This window comes from Penicillium mononematosum, assembly GCF_028829835.1.
Source record: "Penicillium mononematosum strain IBT 11891 chromosome Unknown utg000005l:1.0-9366267.0:1.0-9372171.0, whole genome shotgun sequence".
In the NCBI taxonomy this organism is placed as follows: Eukaryota; Fungi; Ascomycota; class Eurotiomycetes; order Eurotiales; family Aspergillaceae; genus Penicillium; species Penicillium mononematosum.
Genome location: NW_026643275.1, coordinates 4350170 through 4372809, shown reverse-complemented (window position 1 = coordinate 4372809; position 22640 = coordinate 4350170). Strand labels below are relative to the sequence as shown.

Here is a 22640-nt window from a genome sequence, read left to right as displayed (position 1 = left end):
TGAGAATTGTAGGACGCTCGGATTTGGCTTCAGGCGCTGTGATGATTGTCGCTCTTGTTGAGAGGATGCAGGAGATATTCGTCGGATGGGAGTATACTAAGACAGGTATTGGAGTTTTAAAGTGGGAAGCGAACATTCCATTAATTTGCATGCAAGTGTTGTGTCGTATTGCGTCATGTCCAAGATATATTATTATGAGGAATGGAAGCAGATATGCTGTGTAAACCGAGACCCCGCTGCCATGGTATGATTATGTTCTAGATTATGAAGGAGAAAAGAAGATACAGTGAAAGGAATATGCATCAAGCTTGCATGGCCAAGTGGAATTGTCCGCACAAGAACGGTGGGGTATCTTTCAGGCTGTCAGACCTTCCAAGGTCGGCCAAAATGGGAATACCGATTGTCCGGTATAGCTTACTCAAACTTCCTAAAGAGTGCTGAGGATCTCACCAGTCTCGCTAACAAGGTGCTCCTCAACCTTGACGGGGCCCTCTCCGACACCAGTCAAGATGACACGGCTCACACCATCTTTCAGAACTTCGACGGCGCGAGAGTCAACCTGATCCAAGGAAACACCAGCGGTGACATTGGCCAATCTCTCGTAGAATACGCCGTCCCAACCCTCAGTGTTGGGGCCCAGAATAGCCTTGACGGTGCCAGCCACAATCTCAGAGTCCTTATCTTCATAGTAGATGACAGCATTTGGGCCAGCATCAAAAGTGTAAGCACAAACCGTTCGGCCAACGACACGGTTGATATCGTGCACAAGGCGGACAGCAGCACGGGAGACGTCGTTCATGTAAAAGATAGGGGGCCAGGAGTCGAGGCAAGTAGCGTGGAAAGTGTTCGAGTCCCGCATGGTAATCTCCGCGAAGTCGTGGAAGTTGCGGTTTTTAATGGCGGTCTCAATGGCGGCCATACGCTCAGGAACAACGTTCTGGGCACGCTCAGCGAAGAGGGCTGAGGTGGCTACAGTGGTCTGCATTCCCTCGGTGCTAGGCACGTCCTTCTTCTCGGCACTGACGACTAGAACAAGAGCACGCATTTCAGGCCAGTGGGATGCAGGAGCAACTTCCTCAGCCAGGCTGTCGCTTCCATCAGCGAGCTCGCCTGTGCGCCATGCGACGTATCCGCCCATCAGGGAGCGGCAGGCAGATCCGGAGCCTTGGCGCGCAATGCGACTCAGCTCTTTAGGGGACTGGGGCAGTTCGTAAAGGTCAGCGACGGCGCGGACCAACGCTGCGAAGCCAGCCGCAGAGCTGGCCAGACCGGCAGCAGTGGGGAAGTTGTTCTCGGAGACGATCCGGAGAGGGTGGGCGGAGAGCTTGGGGAGCGAGGAGTCCGCATCCTCAAGGGCCTTGCGGAGGGCACGAAGGTTGGAGATACATGCGATTGTCCGCTTGGAGGACTGGATGTCTTGCGGGCTGCCGTTCAGGTTCAGGGTGTCCGCATGTGGGTATGCAGCAGAACAGGAGGCAGTGGTCAAGGTACGGAGAGAGCGCTGAGAGAGTGTGACTGAGAGGGAGGAGTTTGTCGGAAGGTTGAGAGTAGTATCACGCTTGCCCCAGTATCTAGAGCACTTCTGTTAGAACAAAACTATCTGGTATGAAGGGGATGAGGGGTAATCCAAGAGCGACATACTTGATGACAGCAATGTTCACCGGAGCGGTGGTGGTGGCCCGATAAACAGACTGGTTCGATGTAGACGCCATTTTTGCTTCAGATGGATAGAAGAAAGAACCTCAATAAATATCTAAAGAACTATAAGAGACTCGAGGGGAGATTTACTACTTAGGGGGATTGTTGATTTATCGGGGCGGTGAGGGGGCAAAATAATTTCTACGGCGTAGTTCTAGTTCCGTGTCGATGCGCCGAGCTCCTCCAGTCATTGACCTCCAATTATTCAACAATGGGAGCTGCAGCAAGTACGCCCTCTGCCCCCGCCGCGGAGGCACCAGCAACTTGTCCCGTGGATCATAAAACCCGTGAGATCTGGTTGCAACAAAATAGCAACTCACCTCATCCTACCTCCGATGTCCCTGCCGAACAGGGACAACATCGTCCTAAATCACAACGACCCCTATCAACAGACCGGGAAGTGAGCACTATCCCTCGAGCTGGTGATTTCAGCTCAGCAAGTGCTTGCCCTGAGGCCAACAAAGGTTCTTCATCCCCATACGCTGTGTCGCATGGTAGCCCATCCAATGCCGAATCCGAGACTGGCCGTGATGAAACCACTGGAAATTGGATCTATCCGTCGGAGAAACAGTTTTTCGAAGCCTTGATGCGCAAGGGTAACACTCCTGGATCGACTGCCTCGGCTTCAGAGCTTGCGACTTCCGTAGCCTCCATTATCCCCATTCACAATGCTGTCAATGAACGTGCATGGGATCAAATCCTCGAATGGGAGAGAAATGGCCCCTCATCTGACCCCGGAGCAAGAAATGTGGAGGACCAAAATTATATTCTTTCCGGGGACTTGGAGTCGATCCAAAATACCTGAGTCCGCGTGCGCGAATCAATGGATGGCTTGGTTACCAGCATCCGTTTGATCGGCATGACTGGGTTGTTGAGCGTTGTGGCGGTGAAAGAATTGAATACGTTATCGATTTCTACCAGGGCAAGCCGTCAGGAGGCAATGGAACACCATCAGGCCTGGCTGCCAATGCCAATGCCAACCCGGGAAAGCTCAGTTTCTTCCTCGACGTTCGGCCCAAACTGAACACTTATGAAGGCTGGAGGCTGAGGTTTAACCGCTTCACCGGTCTATGAAGGCATCATTGATGATCGTCTTCTGGCGGAATACGCTTTCGCACTGCACATACCAAGGCGACAACGGAGCACGGGCAGGATTTGGGACCCGATTGGGTGTATTTTGCATGTACAACACATATATTTCTGTACAATATCAGGCTACAGGATTGAGAGACAGCGATGAATTAATGTTCTTCATTCCACATACACCGGAGGTTGGTCAGGAATGCGTAAGTCCGAAGTAAGAGAATGAAAAGAAGCAAAAAGGGGATATGCTTGACTAAGGGAAGTGCAATCATGCAAGAGGGATATCGCGCGCATACATGACAACATTAAAGACGAAGACCGTGATGGTAGCCAGTAACAAAAACCAGAAAAAGAAGAGAAATATCTATCCGAGGACAATTGCAAGCACAATAATAGCAAGGATAACAGCAAGAATTACAAAGAGACAGCAGGCTCTGTTGCGCGCATTCTTTTGATATCTGCTGGCACTGCGCAACTCGACATGGGCGCCTCGTGTGTCCTGGGTGACATTTTGGACATTCTCGCTGATGATATCCAACTGCCCTCCTTGTTCCGTAACGATGTGCGCAACATCCCGGAAGAGCTCGTTGAGCTCTCCCACGCTTTGTTCAATGTTCCGTATCTCTGCCTCACGCTCGATGATCAAAGACTCTTGGAAGTCTACCTCGCCTTGGTTGGCCATGCGATGTTGCTCCTCCAATAACTGCTCTTGTAATTGGACATCGTTCTCAGCGGACGGTTGCTCGCCTTCTTCGAATGCTGTACGTGCAGCAACTGCAGAAGCGCGCTGTTTCTCGAGTGCACGACGCTGAATAGTTTGGAATTCATCCAAGGTGGCCTTGAATTCGGATGATAGCTTCTGCTGTGTCCATTTCTGGGAGGGCTATAAGTTGAGACGTTAATAAAAATCAACCAGCAGTAAATGGAATCAGATGGATCATACATTGACGTCCTCCCATGTCTGGATCCGCTTAATCCCTTCTCCTACATCCCTAAACCCCGTACGGGTCTCTTCAAGCAGATTATGAACTCGTTCGCGCACACGCTCTGTATCACGCTTGGTCCCGAGAAGGGCAATTTGATTCGATAGGCGAGAAATGTTTGATGTCAATGTAAATAACTGATCTGAGAGCTGCTCGGCCAGATGGTCGAAGTCCGGATCGTCACGGTACTGCGGGTCTTCATCCCGGCGCATAGTGGTAGGCTGAGCCTCCAACGAGTTTAGCCTATCAAAAGACATTCTATGTGTAATCAGAAAGCAATAAATGAGTGCTTAAAGTGAAGGCAGAAGAAGACTGGAGACCAAATGAGAGTTATCTGCAGGTCCCTGCTGCCTTCGATAAGCTGCGTTGGTGTCCACGGGTGCAGACCGCCCTCACATGACGTACTATGCATCCACTAGTCCCGATATGGACTAGCCCCTGTGGCACAATGTACACTTGAGCCACATATCACATGACTATATGTGGCTGGCGTGTTATGATGCCTCAAAATATTCCTGGGCGGACCTCGCCGTTGATTGATTCTATCCGACCAGCTCAACACAACCAGCTGTCAGCCGTGACCATTCGTCGACACCGTCCCTGGTCCGCCAATTCTGTTCTCCAGCTCCCGGAGCTCTCCATATCACTGTCATTCTGATCATGCTCTAATCTTCAACTATTTCATTCTCTTCCACGAGCGCATCCCACTCAAGCTTACATCATGGCCACTGTACAAACTCGGCCCTATAGGCGAATCTTAACTTCGGCATTGCACCGAAGATTTGTTCATGCGTCTGCACTTTCACTGCTGGTCTCTTACATTATCGCAATTGCGATCGGGGAGAAATCGTCTTGTGAGTACATCGCAACCTTATCGGGTGGAGCCTCGAAGGCTCAGTTTCAAGTCCTGAAAGTACAAAGAACTGATAAAAATATTCTATGCAGTTTTCTGGTTATGGTTTCCCTTTGGTAGTTGCGGTGTCCGGACCGCGCTGCTGTTCATATCCTCGCTCACCATTTTTGTCCTTCGGGTCAGTCAAATGCACATTGGCTCGAGAACAGCTAGCTCCTCGTTCGGCACCTTGAAATCCTTCACTCCGTTACAAATCGCGCAAACCTTTGGCTGGTACATCTTCTCGGCATGGTGGTTCACTGTAATTTATGTATGGTCATCTTCGAGTGATTCAAACCTCGAGCTTGTGAAACGGGGCAGGTGCGTCGAGTATGCTTCAAATGACTCCGATTCGGACTAATGGGATACAGGCTACACGAGCGACCGACTCTGAACGAGAGGCCGATTTACCTTCATTCCTTCCATGCGTTACTAGCATGCGTGCAAGCAGTGTTTCACCTTTACTACGACTACGACCGCATTGCAGTGCCAATCGCGGAGCGAAGCTCCAAAACAAATGACGAGCGTATCCACCCCGTACCGCCAACCTCCAAGTATCTACAGGGTGTTCTGCTGCCGGAATTAGTGGCCGGGGCTCTCAGAAGCGTCACTGTTGCTGCAGCGTCACTCGTGATATACCCCATATTTTTCAGAGGCTTTGCGTGGAGCTGGTCTTTGTACGTCGCCAAGCTCTTTTCCAGCTTCCCGAGATCTGCAGCCGAACCTCAAAGCTTCGTTCCCTCGATTTTCCCCTACTTCTTCTTCAAAACCTTGGCTCCCGGAGTGATGCTTGTGCTCTCTTGGCAAACTGCCAATCTCTTCTATTCTGTGTTCATCGGCAAGGAACCTTTGAAGCGGGGCCAGCCACTCACAACAGAAGCCAAGGATCCCAATGGCAGTCTTCTTAGTGGCCTCAAGGCGAAGAAGGAAATTGTGAAGACTTTTGCGCTCTGGGAACTGAGTCTCATAAGCCAGCGCGTTCCCGACCGCCGGAAGGCAATTTTCAATGAAATTGATCGCGAAGGTGGTTCGGCTTGGTCCCAGGTTCTTGCTTGCACTACCGATGTAATCAAGGCCATTAACACTCGCATCGAGGAAAGCAAGAATCCCGTGCCTGTTACCAAGCCTTTGCCGCAGGCCGAGAAATCCGAGCCTGTTCTTCAGACTCTCCCACGACTCTCAGAACCAATCAAAGACGGCAATATCTTTACCACTGCCCCGAAGGGTACTTCGCGCCAGGACAAATTTGGCGATGCGTTTAGCTCGGCGGCTAAATCCTTCGGTCAATCAGAAGACTGGACTCCTACTGCGCGGGCCCGGGTCCGTGATGTTTTCGACCGGGCGTCATCAGCAGTGCTTAGCCCCGAGCAGAAACAGAAATATCTCGGCTCTCCCCAGAAGTTCAAACTACTTACCGGCAGTCCCTCCACAACTCATAAACCCGAGGACATGAACCCAGTTCTGGCGCAGATTCTTCGTTCGCCTATCGGCCAACCTTTCCGTCAAACATACGCTCAACGTCTCTCTGCTATTGTTCTTGGCACACCGGAGTCCTCTCTGTCCTTGATCGTGGATGCTGTGGAGTCGCTGACTCGACTCCTCATTGCTAGCTTGGCCGAAGATCCGTATGGCAAAGTTCAGGCCGATGTGCCCTCAGCCGTGCGACTTCTGACCCAAACCACCCTCGCTCTGAATGCATTTGCCCACCAGGGTGGGTTGGACGCCCACTGGACCGATATCAACTTCCCTCCATCAACCGATCCCCAGGCGCAAGCAGTCGCCCGCCTGGTTCCAGATGTTGAAATTGTGCTTGCTGCACTCCGTGGTGGTCTTAAGGATCTACTGACAGCCTTCAGGCCTTACTTGCGCGATATCGGTATCGCAGGCAAGGATTTGAGGCTAGCAAAGGAGGCAGCTGGCATTGACGGGGAGGAGGTGTTATGATCTATGTCTCTTTTTTTTGCCGCGATTCTTTTAATGCTCACTATCTCTCATGATTTCTCTTCATAAAACTTCGTGTATTGCTATCTCTCGTCCTGTTCTTTAGTCCTACCGGGTTGGTATCAGTGGACAAATGCATGGTCCGGCGTTCTCTTAAGATGGGCGTGGTGGTGTTGGCTGAAATACAATATCAGCACTATTGAATCAATGCCTTATTTCCATCAGCGCGGCATCTTGGGTTCCAATTATCTTGTAAAGACTTCAATAGATCCAACTTGCTCTTGTAAGTATGGGTCACATGACGGCGCTTTCTCAATCAACACCAACCTCATCAAGTCCATCTACACTTGTTCAACACGGCCTCCAAACAGCAACAGAAGCTCTGAAGCACTCCTCGTAGCTTACGGCATTTTGATTTGAAATTATGTCATTGACAAACGTCTACCTTGTGCGTCGGGTGGCCGATACCTCTGCAAAAGCATGTTTGATTTGTTACAAACCATCAACCAGTGTGATGATCACACCGGATAACAAGGTATGCAATCTGATCTGAGATCTAGAGTATAGTATAGAAGATTGTTTCTTTGCTTGATTTCCTATTTTTATGTATATGGAGTGGCTAATTCACTCCTCAGGACTTCTTCTACGTGTGCCCCGCACATTTGCAAGACAAGCATTTCTGCTCTCCGATCATCGACACGGAGGGCCAGGCAAAACGTCTCAAAGAAGAGGAAATGGCCAAGGAGATCGAAAAGGTAAAAAAGGAATACGAAGAAAAACAACGACGGAAGAAAGAACGCGAGAAGGCGTCTAGCAAGAACAAAGACGAAAAAGACAAGGGCAAAGATGAGCCCAAAGACAAAAATAAAGATGCATCCGAGTCAAATGCCAATGACGAAAAAGACAGAGATGATAAGGTTCGTGACTTTCCACAGCGAAGGTCAATAAGCAAAATCCTTTGTATGAACGTGTTGACTGATTCCCTGCCAGATCGCTTCTATCCAGAAAGGTTCCGGGAAAGAGACAAAGTCGGATGATTCGCCTCGAATTTTCTCTTTGCACAAGTATGTGATAAGCATCATTTTCATGATAGTGACTCCTAACGGCGCAACAGGAATTTCTATCAGATGCGCATCGACCGGCTGCGCAACATTGAAATGGCGAAACGCAATCAGGAAAGATTAAGGCAGCCTTCACTGTTCCCCTCTGTGCCGTCGGGAAATCCTTAAACTTTTCCTCGATTGTATACTTTGGGCATCAGTATAGGTAATTCGAGATAGGAACGCCATGTTGGTTCGGCCTGCGTCATCTGCCAATCTGCCTGCTGAAGCTCCGGGCGAGGAGAAGGCGATGCAAACCAGCGAAGGCATGTTCCACAACTGATGTCCGTCACTTCGCACGGCATATCTGATGCTCCGATAATCGCTAATTATCGAATCATCCATTTTACCCTGTGTTTTGACCCGATTGGAGGTTTACGGAGAACACCGGACGCAAGATTGGGTCACGCAAGCTTCATATCCCCACATATGTCTTCCCTTTCTTAGCGGACTTCCCGCCCAATCATCACCGAGTCATACAGTCTCAAGCCGGCAAAAAAGGTTTAAGCCATTGACGTGGCAGGAGCGCCCGGTACGGGGCGCTTCTGGCTCGGGCATATTCGTTCCTAGGACCTATATATATCGTGGACTCTATTTACCTGTCGAATAAGCGAATTTCTGATCCTGCAGGATTCGACTGCAGTAGCAAAATCTACAAGCCGGTGACTTCCATGTAACCTGGTTGTTCTTAGTAGACTTTGTCTAACGAGGCGGCCAACGAGATTGCGCCTTTCAAATGAATCCTCGGCCACTCTCGCCCGGGCAACTATATATCTCCAGACCGGAAATTGCTAGCTCTTTGTTTGTTACACCTCAGTGCCACGACACTCTTCACATATTGCGTGACTTCGTGATGTTAGGTGGGGTATAATAAGCACTAATTAACTAGAGCGGTCCACGAGCCCATCACAAAAACTGCCTCAGCCCTAGTGGGCGGCTTACTCGGTTTCTGTGCCCTACCGGGCTTCGGTGAAACATCTACTCGTGTACGGCGTATTTGCTGTGGCCGTAGGAACTTCGAGGCATGTGATGCTTGAACGAACTCCCGTTGGTACGAAGACTACCGTGGTGCATATACCGATTTTTGTACTCTCATCCCGTGTCCGGGGCTATTTCAATGCAAGTCGCTATATATAGCCCACAATATAGACAACTACATGCCCACTTCGCTTTCAAGACCGAGACAGACACGTGAAGATTTAACTCCAATTACCAACGCAGCTGCCTGGAAGTGACACGATCTATAATTGTTAGAGAATCATAGATGCCTTTCTCGAACTACTCAAGTCAAGTTTATCGATTGAAGTCTGCCTGGCAGGTTTGGATGGTAGAGAGCACGCGGCCTACTAAACTAGCACAATGGATGCGTTCGGGAAAGGCTATATATAGTGCTAAGCTAAAATGATAATCGTAGGTAGACATGATTATACCGGGATACTCTGTAGTATATTGACAGATACAGCGTACATATATGTATGTTGTCCTCATGTGAGCATAGTACAAGATATGCACATGCTGCTCAAACTTTGAAGGCAGTGTAACTCACACAGTGCTATCTTTATTTAGCTAAAAGTATTTAGCAGCCTATTTCGTAGCTCGCTAGTTGACAACAATGTCGCCATGAGACATAAGACTTGTTCAACGCAGAATACATATATAGTCGACAGATGCACAGATACTATACAGTGAACGAAGTGAGACTAGCCGTACTATTTTAATGGCAAAATCCTTGGAACATACGATTACGGGGTTATCCCAGGCATAAACGATTGTATTTAGGACTCTCCTAATTAGACTGATCATAAGCAACTGTCCGGTATACAATATCTCATCCATACCAAGAGACCAAGCCCTAATCCCAGACAAACCTGAAACAAAGTTAAAAATGCCAGCGATCGACGCAAGGCGATCACGACCGCATTGATAAACTATGTTGTATGTAAAGATGGTTGTGGAAAGGATGTGTACTCCGTACATTAAGTCACCAAGCCAGACCAGATGGGAACTCCACCGGGAGCTCCCCCTGCAAGGCAAAGTGCACTGCCCACCCCCACAAGGAAAGGGCTGCCAATCAAAATATGAAAGTGACATTCATAAAGTATCAAGCTTGCGAAACAACGGAACCAATGAAGGTTTGTACACTAATTAGATCTACAACTAGTAAGAGCCACATATATTATCATCAAGAAACGTCCACTGTATAGTACAGAAACCTCCAATTAGAACACGATATAAGGGCCGAATTATGGAAAAATACCAGATACCCCAGTAAACAAACACATACCAAACAGATACTGGTAATACCAATACAGCTACCCACCAATCGGGAAAGCCAGGAAACAGACCCGCTTTGCACAGCCTCCTTCTGCTTCCAAACCTTGGAAGTCGGCAGAAGGGGGAAATTTGGGTCAATCCTGTCATTGGCGTTACGCTGATCTTTGAAACATCCAACTCGAACTGACAGCGCTTCGGTGAGCGGGGCCACTTCTCTGGGAAAAAGAAGAATGGAGTCCACTTAGTCCACTTAGTCCACTTATTTGGGATCTACCTAGGCACTCTTTTGGCTAGAGAAACTCAGGTCCTTGGCGAGCGATTAACTATTGCTTTCCAAGGTTGTGCCTGTTGCGGAGTATGTTAGCTGCATATGGCTCGAGGATCAGACCCTGGGAAAATAAACCCAAAAAACAAGGGCTAAGGCAAAGGCCACGAGTCGACTGATGCACGTTTGGTATGCGGTGCAGCCCTAGGGAGAGGTAAGCCCGTCCGGAGTTTAATTACTATGTACGGTTCGAAATGGGGCTTTGGCTCTGTCTCATATCGCCGATGCTGTATTACTCTATTTTTGAGTTTGCGCAAGATGTTTTGGTGGGACATGGCATCCTTGTTGAACGGGGGCGTTGGATACGAATCACAAGATAGGTGGATAGGTAGCTTTCGGGAGGACTAATGGCTTGTGCGTTTTGAGGTGGATTGATATCAGTGGCTGTACGGATCAGCAAGGACATGGCGTGCTGCCTAATGTGTGTCTTGTTTTTGTAAATCATGGGATGGAGCATGGGAGAATCTCCTGTCAGCCTAAGTGGCTTGTCTGGAAAGGTCGGAGGCGGCGTTCTTGAGCCTCTCCTTGCCATTGTCGCTGCCTGTACGGAGTATGTAGAATGAAACGAGACGCAAGGCAGTCATGTTCTCAAGGCCAGCGACAATCTTCGCTCTCCGCGTGCAGCACGTGGTCATCCCCAAAGAGTGGGTAGTCAATAATGAAGACCCAGCTGTGCACGGAGTGTGGAGTGGCTCCCAGGTCCAAGCTTAGGTGTACCACATGTCAATTAGGACAAGCCCATTGAGCCCCCTTGGTTGACACACGATCATCTAGAACCGAACAAAAACAACCAAAAACATGATAAACAAATGTAGGAGCTTTAAGCTTTCATAACTCGTAAAACTATGTATGCATGTATGTTGATCATCACTTCTCATCTCAAAGATTGCCACGCCCAGAGTCATTAGCTGCGAGGGCCCGCATTCCCGGGGAAGACGGATGGCAGGGTTAACTCTTGGCCCCTGAGCCATGTTGAGCTGGTTTGCGATATCGACACGGGCTTTCGTAAGACCGATGGCTGGCACGACCCAACCACCGCAGCTGCATCGAAGTCCTTGCCACGCAAATTTGCCGACGTTGGACCCGCAGATAGGATTGGGGCAAGTGAGGCGCCCAGAGAGAGGGCATCGTCCGGGTGCGCACCATATGTTGTATCCGCACTAGCCTCAGCTCCCTCAGATGGGAAGAGACTTGGGCGCATCCAGGTCAGGGGGTGGAGGAAAACATGACCGCAATCGGCGGTTACTGAGGACTTGGCGGTGTTTTGCTTTTCTTCCTCATGCGGGATGATGAATGGAGTCGTCGCCAATTTGGTTCTGTGATGGGTTTAGTAAATCTGGAAGTTTCTTTTTTATTTGACTCTCAGGAGTTTGGGTCTGGACCCTTAATTGTGGGACTAACCTGCATTTCCGACATTTAATTTCGACTGTTCGACCGGTGGCGTCTTGGGACTGAACGGGTTGTTCATCTTCAAACCGCACCGACTTCAGCTCTGGGGCACGGCCGCACGCCACACTGCCTTCGACATCGCGGCGATAAAGCCAGCGCTTGTACACGGGGTGGTCAGTGACATCATCTGGACAGCCCATCTCATGGTACAAATTCAGCTGTTCCATGAAGCCATCGTTTGGCTCACACAGGGGCCTGCTTTGCCGAAGCAGCGCAAGGGCAGATTGCGGTGTGAGTGCCCCCGGCTGCCGGTGGAGCAGGTAGGCGATGCAAATGGCCGCGGAGCGGGACTTCCCCATCGCACTGGGTCATCAAATTAGCCACTGTACATCTTTCCATGATGGGCAAGGCCAGGCACGGCTTGTTGGATTTCCAGGCAAAGGGCCCAACGTGTATAAGGATGTGCAGAATTCTCAAGCCACGTGTAGATCGCACTTGATGGATACGCAATGACGTAGGAGGCACGAAGCCACTCGAGAATCTGCATTCCACAAGAGGAAACGTATCTTGAGAATCCGGGAAAACTTTCCACAAGTGAGACTGGAAAATATGTATTCTGACTTACCAGTGCACCAGTACACCTCCACCACCGTTTAGGCCGGACTGGATAAACTTGATAGCGGCAGGGAAATGTTCCAATAAATTTTCATCGTCGACATCGTCAACTCCTATGGAAAGATGATGGTAAGGCTTGAAAGTCTCTTGCTCCTCGGCTAGGTTGAGATTAAGACGCAGCACTGAGAGAACATGCGTGATATCTGCACGTGCCAATGCTGCTTTGTTTTTGGCGCCTATTATGCTACAACTGGCGCGTTAGCAATGAATGGAAACCGCTAAATCAGGAACTGCTAGCCAATCTCGAGTCTCAGCTCCATTTTAGCGACACCCGGGCAAGGATTGTTTGTTAGTAGAGTGAGACCAACCCTCCGACATAGATATTGTGGCCTTTTATTTGATTCATGGCCATTTTGAGATATGGTGGATGCGACCCGACAACAGTAAGATTTTTCGTTGATGGCGACAGGAAATACAGAATTCAGAAGCTCAGCTCCAGTGCCAGTTTGATAACTCGACTCTTTTCTTCTCTTAGATCGCAAAGGCGGAGGTTGAGCCTCGGCCAAACTCAAAAAGTCTGATAGGGCAAGGGTATGACAAAGCAGGTGACTTGGAGTGCCTCAGGCCATATTTATTTTTATATCTCAGACCTGGGTTTATTTGTGTCAAGGAAAATACTGTTGTGTAATTGTCTCTTGACCTGAACTCCATTTATTAACTTAAATATTCACAGGTAAATCATTAGAGCTGTAAGAGAGTGTAGAGTTTTGCATAATAGCGTGAGACGTTGGCCATTGTATGAGGATCTCCCCACTCCGGGTTGGTGCCTCCTATGTTGTATCGAATTATGTTGTACATGCATATGTCATGAGTAGTATTATCATTTTCTTTCCAAAGACTTTATTAGATTAAGTGCACACATTTCTAAGGAGGAATTTAACTAGCCCTTCCCAAAAGTGAGACACGGAATTCACAACCAAGCATCAAGGTCATTTTGCCGACCACGTGCCCTTCATGTTTTACATACAATATACATGTAGTTGTAGACGTAATGAGCAGTTACAATCGTACAGAATTTTAGAATGTCTATATTGTAGTCTTAACACAGTGCATACGGAGTCGATATACTGGACTTGTAAATCACAAGTCTCGCCGAGGGTTTCTCACCACATGGAGCGCGATTTACATCCAACAAAGGTCAAACAGCCAATCTATAATAGGGTTGATCTGATTTGCTATGCGACCTGCAAGGGGGTACTCACGGGGCAACAAAAAAAAGGAAGCTAGATTTAGGCTTAGTTAGGCTTACCGCGGGGAACTTGGATCTAGGCTGACCAGGAATGGAGCAATGAACGGGACCGGAGGCAATATACCACATACGGCCTCACTATGCAGTATGGATACGTAGTATAAAGTTGGTTAGCCTGTCCGCGTTACATGACTAGAGCCGTAGCACGCGCTTCTAGGCTGCAGCCCACTAAGGCTTAAGGCTGGCTGCGCCTCAGGAGGTACAGTTTCAGGGCAAAGACTGGGTTTTGCCAGCCGAAGCCAGCCGAACCACTCCGTACAAAATCCGCTAACCCCTCTCTGCTGACGCCTCTTGTTGAAGGAGCAGTGTCTTTGCTGCCTGTCGGGTCTGGTAATCATTACCCGAAGCAAAATACGGAAACAGACGCCTCAATGGAGTTGTGTACAACACAACTTACCAATGTAGTCAGCCATCACCCAGCGCAATCTAATTATTTCCTAAATAAGTCAAGGGCGCTTCCTGGAACACCAACTGGCTTGACGGCGACGATCGATGAGAAATACATACATAATGGGCCCGGGGAAAACTTTATTAGACTACAATATACATGTGATCTTGGTGCCCGCTCTGTACTCCGCGTACGGAGTAGACAGAGGATGAATCAATGTATAGAGGCAATACCCCCTGCCAAGAAAGACACTGCCACTCTGCAATTACAAAATCCTGACGGTTGAGCAACGTACTCCGTACTCATAGAGCAACCCTCCCTTTAGAGCAGATAATCATTACTCTATGTAGACTAAGACGCTCTGATCAGAAGATCTGATCGTCATACGTGTGATAGGGCTCCAGGGGTATACATCTAACGTAGAGTTCGACCATCTCCTTGGGATGAAACCCCATAATATTACATACATATATTGTACTAACGTAGACTACTGGGTAAGTGCTCTGTACTCCGTAGTCCGTACAACAGTAACACACTAGTAGTCGAATGTGTTTGCGGATAAAATACCTAATTTAGCGATATTTCCTAAAAAGGAAATCAAAAAGAAAAAGAAAAATTGAGATTTTTCATTCTCGAAGCTGATGTGGAGCTCTGGAGCATTCACCCGATTACTCAGCCCTGTTCCCTGCAGCCCTGGAGGGTTTGTTCCAACGTTCTCTTTTCTCTTCTTCACGTTCATCTCCAAAGACCAGGTCATTTTCTGTGAATTTTTTTTCAAAAATCCAGCTCAACACATCTTACTCTATGTTTGATCACACCACATTCAAAATCCACACCCCTGCGCTCAAATGACAGGCGGACCGACAGTGTGGCAGTGCATGCACTGCTAGGCGCTAAGTGGAGCGCACTAGCAAATCAGTGGGGCCAATGTCCAACGACTCAGCATTGTCCGCTTTTTTTGTGGAGGCAAAAGAATGTTCTCTCATGAATGTAGGGCCGAATCCTCCGAAACGCAGCACAAGATTTATGTTTATTGTACCATGGGATTGCACATATGTTGTACATTGTGCGGAGTACTTATATCTGCCCACTGTTCAGGATTCAAAGAAGAAAAAAACCATCAACAGGAGTGTTGTCGCTGCCCCTTGCCCAGGAGATATTAAGCCTAAATGCCAAGAGTTCCAAGCCCCCCGTGTGTATTATCACTGGTTGCGAAACTGTACAAGACCACACAAGACCAATGCCAATCTATACTTCATTCTCCCAATGAGTCGGGAGGAGGGTGTACCCCTCTCTAGCCCTTTCTCAACAAGTTCCAGTTCTAGAAGACCATAAACCATGGTTCCTCGAACATGTTTCTTCCTGGGCATGTTAAAGCCGTTTTTGTCTCACCGAAGATGGTAGATAGCTTTTTCTTTTTTAATTTGGAGTATATTGTATGTAAGTACTCCGCAGTCACTAAAATTCGTATTTTCCTTTTTTTTCCCTTTTTTCGCATGCGACTCGCTTCTTGAATGAGTGTACGGAGTACGGAGTAACTAAAGATAGCCAAGAGAAGATTGAACAGAGCGTACTAACAATATGTGGACAACCCCATCATCTGGGTCGCATTTGCGAGGCGTCCAATATACGAGAGACCCCCACCTGTGAGGGTTGGCCGCACGGCCATTCTGCAATGCTATGGTTGGCTTTCATGATCCCTTCAAATAATATGAAGACTCCATATGGGGTAGGGCGCGTCACATAGATCAGCAGTAACTCTGGAACTTGAACTCTGGGCCAGCCCATTCATTTCCCCGTTCTATGGAGTAGACCCAGATGTCTTCGCTTGAAGCTATAGCGTAAGGTACTTGGGACCCAGATGTCTAATACAATACGGAGTAGTGCATCGAACCAATATATCTGGAGACAAAATTACCGAGTCTTTTTTAGCGCTAAGCCTTGTGCCCTAAAAGGAACCTGTTGTCATTCAAACGTGGCTTTTCCACGCGGAGATCTGGAAAATACAATCAATTTTTTTTTAAATTTAAATTATGGGATATTTAATGTTAATTAGAGAATATGAAATTATATTTTAAAAAGAAAAAAAAAAGAAAAAGTGAAAAGTGAAAAAAAAAAGAGGTTTGCGCTGTAATTGGTATGTAACAGACATGACCCATATACCGACGATACATACATATACGGGCTTCCACGTCAGCCAAAAGGCTTTAAGTCTGGTATGTTTCAATTTCCTTTTTCTTTTTGCCTCTTTGTCTCTGATTAGTTGAACTTTCACTTTCCTCCCTTCGAGGATGAGATCACCTAAATTGCCTCTCTTTGCCTGAATTGGATCCAATTTGCACCGCCCGAATTCCTACCCGATACGATCTGGGCGCATTTCAACTTTCTTCTTTTATTTGATCTTCAGCTCTCCAGCTTTCCAGTTCAGCCTTCAGCCTTCTTTCTTTGCCTTTTAACACCCTTTTTTTTTTTTTAACCAGGCTTCAGCTAGTGGGGTACCCCCATTGCATAGAGAGAGAGAGTGTGTGTATTCCTTTTATACTCAAATCTCTGGGCTTAATTGCACACTTTCTAACATTACTAGTTATATTCTTTTGTTTTTGTTTTTTTCTATATTATTTTCAGCATGTGTGCATCTCCTTGAATTGCAGTGGCCAATTTCTATGGGACACAGACCCGGCTCTCCGTGTGTCACTTACGGGAAAACGTTTCATCTTATGAGGCGAATCGCCAAACAAGGGTCCCGAGGTAGGTCGTCTTCAGCCCTATTTCTCCTTACCCGGGTCCTTTATTTATCTCAAGTCCACTTTCAAATGATTCTGACTCTCAAAGTTAGACTCAGACTTTACCACTGCATAAGGTCACTCTATTAAACTATTCTCTCTTCAAACAGAAGCTGGACCTTCTGACTCTTCATCGTGAGGCTGGATAGCAGTCCGCTTAACAATCGGAGCTGGTTTCACGACCGACGTTTGCATTCAACTGGATTGGGTTATTGCTGGGATATTGAGATCTTGATTCGACCTGCTTGTTCCGATTTATATCAAGCTCAACCTTTTCTTCCGCTTTACTTGGTATCTGCCTGATCTCAGCTTGAAGTTCATGTGGATGTGCACCTGTCCGTGATTTCGATTCTGGCTCTATGTTCTGGTTCTAGAATGGACCTTCGGTTTTCTCAGTCGAGCTTCCATGATTTCAGAGAACACAGGCACCGTTCTTCCGACAGACGCCAATCCGCTATGCCCGAGCTGGCATTCTCATCTCACGGCCCGTTACCTATAGCTTCACGAACTAGGACTACTATGGACACTGCCCCTCCACCACTTCCACCGCCACCCATAATTCCCGATTTGGAGATGGGCCATGACGCCGGCTGGCAATACGCAAACTCACAAACTCCGACTTCTCTTCCACCTATCAACCCGAGCTCAAGCTTGTTTGGAGGCCATCGACGGCCGGTAACTGCCTCACAGGGCGATCCGATGCAGATAGACGGTTTAGAGGGGAGGCAGGGAGCTCCTGTCTCGCGAAGCCCCGAAACTCAGATCCAGATTCAGCCACCTCTATCAGCTACAGACGGATTTCCGAATGCCATGTCGGTTATGCCCAATCCGACGGGCCCAATGTAAGCGCACTTGATGCGCGAGGACTGCAAAAAACTCTCGGTTTCGCAGTACCGCGCTTTTCTATATCTGGTTGATTCTTGCTAACACATTGACAGCTTGAGTGGTGAGCGCGAATTTTCACTGCGCAGTGTGAAAGACTCATCAAATGCCTACGACCAACATCTATTATCCAAAATTGGAAAGCCTCAAATGGCAAAACCACCATCCCCAGGGGGATCTATCAGTCTCGGAACCGACAGCCGAAGTTCGCTCTCGGCGCTCACCGTTCCCTCACGAAGCCCAAGCAATCTACCATCCCCAGGGCCTTCCGAGGGGTCAACACTGGATGTGAAATGGCACAACAGCCCTCAGTCTGGGGGTGTTTCTCCCAGGACCAAGGTCAACTGGAAAGAGTACGTTGAAGGCCGGAGCCCAAGCGTGGAGAGCAATGCACCAGCATCAGCACTGGACTACGATCAAGGATCTTTACGGGATGTGAACCGACGCCGCTATCGTGGAACAACGCCACAGCGAGAAGATAGCATCAGTTTACCGAGCCGATCGAACCGTGGAAGCTATGACCAGGGCGTGTTTTCAGATATCGAGGGGGAGTTTTCGACTGACGAGCTGGCACCCCCGCGGCAATTCATTCTTCGAGAGCCCACTCCGCCGTATCCGGATTCTAGGCAGGGCATGAAACGACGGGCATCCTCACCTCCGCGTGAGCCGATAAGCGACGAGAGACATACATTGCACGTCACTACGAGTAACGGAGACTTGTCTCAGCGAAGACTCAGCGGTCATCCGTTTACTAACACACTATCCGTCAACCCCAACTACCACTACCCCACGAATCAACGCACCCTCTCAGCCGCCTCATCCTTGAGCATCCGGACCTCGGGTTCGTATTCGTCTACGCTGTCTATTGGAGGTAGCAGTATGACCAGCCTTTCTCCGTACGACCGGCCATCACCAGGTGGCTTTTCGCCGAGCTCCGATCTCGATACGTTCCATGAAAAGTCAATCCTCAACCCCAGCCCTCCTGCAGCGCAATCTCAGCCTACTCTTTCAAGACTCCCAGGACCCGCGTCTTTAGAACCGCCTGCGACAGACGCCACTGGAAAGGTGCCTGTACCGACGACCATTATGAACGTACCCAAGCCCGCGGCGCCGAAGATCGGCGGGCTTTTCATCTGCGATTGTTGTCCAAAGAAACCCAAGAAATTCGACAACCCAGATGGCCTGCGGTAAGTTGACGCCGCGATGTCTTGATTGTCAGAGCCGTACTAACTTAGAACAGAGCACACGAGATGGAGAAACAGTACGCATGCGCCTACTGCAACCACCGCTTCAAGAACAAAAACGAAGCCGAACGCCATCAAAACTCCCTCCACCTCCGACGCCATTCATGGTCATGCGCCGCACTCGTGAGTTTCCAAGCAGCATTCCACCCCTCAGGCGCACAGTCCTGCCAAACAAACGCCGGAGCTACCCACGACACGTGCGGGTACTGCGGGGAGGAATTTCCCAATTTCCCTCAAGCCGACTGGGATCGACGATTCGAGCACTTGACCACCGTGCACAAATTCGGCGAGTGCAACAACGCCAAGAAATTCTTCCGCGCAGACCACTTCCGACAGCATCTGAAGCATAGCCATGCTGGCACCAGTGGAAAGTGGACTAATATCTTGGAAAACGCTTGCATGAAAGAAGAGCAGCCGCCGGAGCGTCGTGAGCCTCGGGGACCTAAGGATAAAGCTGCTTCTGGCACCCAGACTGCAGGGCCGTTGACGTCCAACGCCGTCTCGGAAGTTCTTCGCGAGCAATGACAATCAACAGGTTGTGTCTCCCTTGATCGGGGATCTGCTCTGCCTTGTGGCATCCGGCTGCAAGACGGTTCCCGGCAAGCGGATCTGCGCTGTTAATTGCATTCCTCGCTAGTTCATACTCCGGGGTTGGATGACGGTTCACCTTTGTGGTAACAATCGTGTCTTTTCTTTGGAAATTTGACACTCTAAGCTCGTTCGGATTTACCGATGAGTATCAAATATTTTCGAAACTTGGATCTCCGCCACATACCTGTTATAACAAGGCAGCTTCACTCGACATCACTCAACATTCTCACTCCCAATCACACCCGGAACATTTTCTCATCACAAAACAAAACAAAAAAACTACATTCATACTAGAAAAGGCAAAGTGAGACAGGACACTTGACAAAAAGCCACCAAAGGCCCAAAAAAAGCCTGGAATCACGATCTGAAACGAACATTTTTGAAATTTTTCCTTTTCCACGGAAGGAGAAGGGGGCAAAGGGAGTTATAGTCTGGACTGGTATGTTTTTCAGTTTGATCAGCCTTTGTGTATTACCCCGGTTGCATTGCAATGGCCTGGGAGGATTCCTTATATCATTCTCATCTCATTTTTACATGGAGTCGGTTTCATTGGTTCTTCAAGGTGGATTGGAATACTGGAATGCTGGAATACTGGATACTGGAATATTTGCGTTCGGTTTGTGTCCCTGGTTTTTGTTCTTCTGTGCTCTTATATATATTCCCCGCCCGTTTTATACATACTTTTGTTGGATGGAACTGTGGGGCGAAGGGGCGTTGTACATAGATTTCTTTTCCTTTTTGCATGGTAGCCTTCACAAAGTATGGCTTTATGCCTTTGGCCATTTTGATATTTCCAACTGCTGGTAGATTTTGTATTGAATGCTATTTTGGTATGCAGATACATCCAACGAGTATGTAACTAATGCTCCATTGGAAGACAATAGAAAGCACAAATATTCAAACACGAAACACTAACCGATCTAATCCAGGGCTAATGGGAAAATATCTGGCCAAACCCAGAAAACAAAAGAAACCACCCAATCCCATCTACTCAGTAACACTATCCTTAATACCCCGCAACGCACTCATCTTATGCGCGGGATCAATAGCAGCAGCATTCTGCGCCCGACGACGGGCATCAGCCCAAAGCATAAATTCCCCATACCCCTTCGGCATAACCTGCACATCCTTCTCAACAAGGAAAGTATAGTTAAACATACCAGTGGACTTCTTGGTGCCGTGCTCAACATCCCGCACCTTGGAGTCAACACGCACCTGCACCTTAGTGTACTTAGTGCTATCGCCCTCTCGCTCCTCGGGCTCCGTGTACGAAACCGTCGCGCGCAGGTACAGCACGCTGCCTACGGGGACTGGGTTCTCGAAGGTGCTTGGATCGAGAGCGACGAAGTTTGGTCGTGCGTGTGCGAAGGACGCGGCGCAGCAGAAGGCTAGCTCGAAGGTCTGTTTTAGTAGGAAGCCACCGAAGATCATGAAATTGTGGCGGTTGCGGTCTTGCGGTTGCATGATCATGGCGGATTTGAGGACTGTGTCGCTCATGAAGACCTGGTTTGCGGGGCGGGTTGCTGGGTTTTGAGGGTCTGGGAAGGTTAGAATTCTTGTAATTGGGCGATTTCAGTAAAAGGGCTGGCGCTTACTCAGGTAGGACATCTCCTTTGTCCACATTGAGTGGATTAGGTTGCTCTCTTCGTCGTCTGGTGATTTCTGTAGGAGACTGCGTGTGCGGAGGGCCTTCTTGGCTTGGTAATTCGCTTCGCCTTTTTGGAAGAGGCGCTTTTCCTCCTCGGTTTCGACGATAAGAGGAGCCACTGGGACGGGTCTTTTTGATGTTAGTTTGTGTGTATCACTTGATAATGGAGGAACATACGCCTTGGTCGCCGGGTCTAGGGGAGACCATTGTGAAAGCACAAGTGATCAGGACATCTTCAGGCTTTGCCTCCTGTCCCTCCGGACGGGCCTTGGTGACCTGAAGAGAGATTTCCATACTTGATCGACCTGTCGCGTAGGTACATTGGCCGCTGAGCTCAAGGTCGCAGATTTCCATCAGGGGGTTCTCAATGGTGATTCGGTCACACGCCGCGGTGACAGTTGATACACCGTCACCTGTGTGGCGGTAGGCAACAATGCCAGCTAGGGCATCGAGGTCCATCAGAAGAGAGCCCAATCTAGAAATGATCAGTCAAATGCTCATTTGATCAGTAGGCTATCAAAAACGTACCTGATATGCCCGGAGGCGTTGAGATAAGAATCCAGAAGCCATTTGTCTTGGGCCAAAGGCAAAATCTACCAATCAGTCAATATCAACATACTGATTTAACACCAAATAAAGAAGATTATACGTACAGCACTGTAATAGCTATCCGACATCTTCTTTGGCGAGAGATCACGCTTAACGCTCTGCGCAGCATTCTCCTGTGGCCCAGCCTTCTGAGCCTCGCGAATTTGAGTCAATGCATCAATCCATGGTGTCTTGACACGCATGGGCATCCACGTCGGCCGGGAAGCTGCCTGAGATGGCGTGGAGTGGAAGTCCTGGGTGTTGATACAGGATGGCTGAGGTGCGACTGCCGCTCGCGCAGGCAGTGCAGCCAGAGATTTTGAGCGAGCAAGCGCTGATCTTCTACTGAGGCCGAACATTGTGTTGTCAAAGGAAAGGAAACCAAGATGAGATAGAAATGTAGTAGACTTTACCCCTGCTCAACAAATGACGATGCCGAGGATCCGATGTATACAGCGCGCACTAGTGACCAAAAGAGATTTAATTACCCGGTGGCTGGGCAGAAAGTGACCGCCCTGGTAACTGGTGGTTTACTCTATTTAATTAGTTCACTCAAATGGCAGCTGGCTTTGAAGACAATTGGCCTAGCTAAAACACACCAAAACCTACATATTCTTCTGGGTTGGAGTGAGAACTCACGAATCTATAGGTTAAGTCTCTCATGGTCACTGCTGCTTGCCGTATCCGTACCCGGTCCGGTTAGCCCCCGGCGATTCTCGGCCCGGATACGAAAAGCAATGTCATCGCTCCCGAGCGAAGGTTTGATTTGTTCTGTAGATGCGGTTTGTAGCTGAAGGTGGCCTCTAAAGCAAAGTGTAAGCGTATGAAGGCCCTATACAGAAGAATTAAAACCGGGTAGTTCTATCGAGCTGGCTAATGCTAACGCCCGATTTTGATATATATATAT

General features: G+C 48.6%; 9 protein-coding genes across 9 annotated transcripts; 5 read left to right on the top strand and 4 right to left on the bottom strand.

Annotated features, from left to right (window-relative positions):
- Positions 1-427: 427 nt before the first annotated feature.
- Positions 428-1712, bottom strand: mvd1 (diphosphomevalonate decarboxylase MVD1; the record flags this gene model as incomplete). Its single annotated transcript, XM_057296570.1, has 2 exons — positions 428-1571; positions 1642-1712. The coding sequence occupies 2 exons, from the start codon at positions 1710-1712 to the stop codon at positions 428-430; spliced, it is 1215 nt and encodes a 404-aa protein (XP_057144452.1).
- A 197-nt stretch (positions 1713-1909) lies between these two features.
- On the top strand, positions 1910-2772 carry N7519_009796 (cytochrome c1 heme lyase CYT2; the record flags this gene model as incomplete). The annotated part of the gene is made up of 2 exons (XM_057296569.1): positions 1910-2446; positions 2542-2772. The coding sequence occupies 2 exons, from the start codon at positions 1910-1912 to the stop codon at positions 2770-2772; spliced, it is 768 nt and encodes a 255-aa protein (XP_057144451.1).
- A 373-nt stretch (positions 2773-3145) lies between these two features.
- On the bottom strand, positions 3146-4021 carry N7519_009795 (SNAP receptor PEP12; the record flags this gene model as incomplete). The annotated part of the gene is made up of 2 exons (XM_057296568.1): positions 3146-3664; positions 3725-4021. 2 exons carry the CDS (start codon positions 4019-4021, stop codon positions 3146-3148), a joined length of 816 nt encoding a protein of 271 aa, XP_057144450.1.
- Positions 4022-4485: 464 nt separating this feature from the next.
- N7519_009794 (nucleoporin NDC1) lies at positions 4486-6600 on the top strand (the record flags this gene model as incomplete). Its single annotated transcript, XM_057296567.1, has 3 exons — positions 4486-4618; positions 4710-4977; positions 5028-6600. The coding sequence occupies 3 exons, from the start codon at positions 4486-4488 to the stop codon at positions 6598-6600; spliced, it is 1974 nt and encodes a 657-aa protein (XP_057144449.1).
- A 421-nt stretch (positions 6601-7021) lies between these two features.
- Positions 7022-7826, top strand: N7519_009793 (AAA-ATPase Vps4-associated 1 family protein; the record flags this gene model as incomplete). The annotated part of the gene is made up of 4 exons (XM_057296566.1): positions 7022-7132; positions 7233-7514; positions 7588-7661; positions 7712-7826. 4 exons carry the CDS (start codon positions 7022-7024, stop codon positions 7824-7826), a joined length of 582 nt encoding a protein of 193 aa, XP_057144448.1.
- Positions 7827-10739: 2913 nt separating this feature from the next.
- N7519_009792 (uncharacterized protein) lies at positions 10740-11007 on the top strand (the record flags this gene model as incomplete). Its single annotated transcript, XM_057296565.1, has 2 exons — positions 10740-10846; positions 10890-11007. The coding sequence occupies 2 exons, from the start codon at positions 10740-10742 to the stop codon at positions 11005-11007; spliced, it is 225 nt and encodes a 74-aa protein (XP_057144447.1).
- Positions 11008-11200: 193 nt separating this feature from the next.
- Positions 11201-12712, bottom strand: dspC (dual specificity phosphatase YVH1; the record flags this gene model as incomplete). The annotated part of the gene is made up of 4 exons (XM_057296564.1): positions 11201-11612; positions 11698-12048; positions 12311-12544; positions 12669-12712. The coding sequence occupies 4 exons, from the start codon at positions 12710-12712 to the stop codon at positions 11201-11203; spliced, it is 1041 nt and encodes a 346-aa protein (XP_057144446.1).
- A 4443-nt stretch (positions 12713-17155) lies between these two features.
- On the top strand, positions 17156-19431 carry znfA (putative C2H2 finger domain protein; the record flags this gene model as incomplete). The annotated part of the gene is made up of 3 exons (XM_057296563.1): positions 17156-17622; positions 17719-18849; positions 18903-19431. The coding sequence occupies 3 exons, from the start codon at positions 17156-17158 to the stop codon at positions 19429-19431; spliced, it is 2127 nt and encodes a 708-aa protein (XP_057144445.1).
- A 1053-nt stretch (positions 19432-20484) lies between these two features.
- On the bottom strand, positions 20485-22092 carry N7519_009789 (putative acyl-CoA thioester hydrolase; the record flags this gene model as incomplete). Its single annotated transcript, XM_057296562.1, has 5 exons — positions 20485-21035; positions 21093-21274; positions 21303-21620; positions 21674-21738; positions 21799-22092. The coding sequence occupies 5 exons, from the start codon at positions 22090-22092 to the stop codon at positions 20485-20487; spliced, it is 1410 nt and encodes a 469-aa protein (XP_057144444.1).
- Positions 22093-22640: the final 548 nt, after the last annotated feature.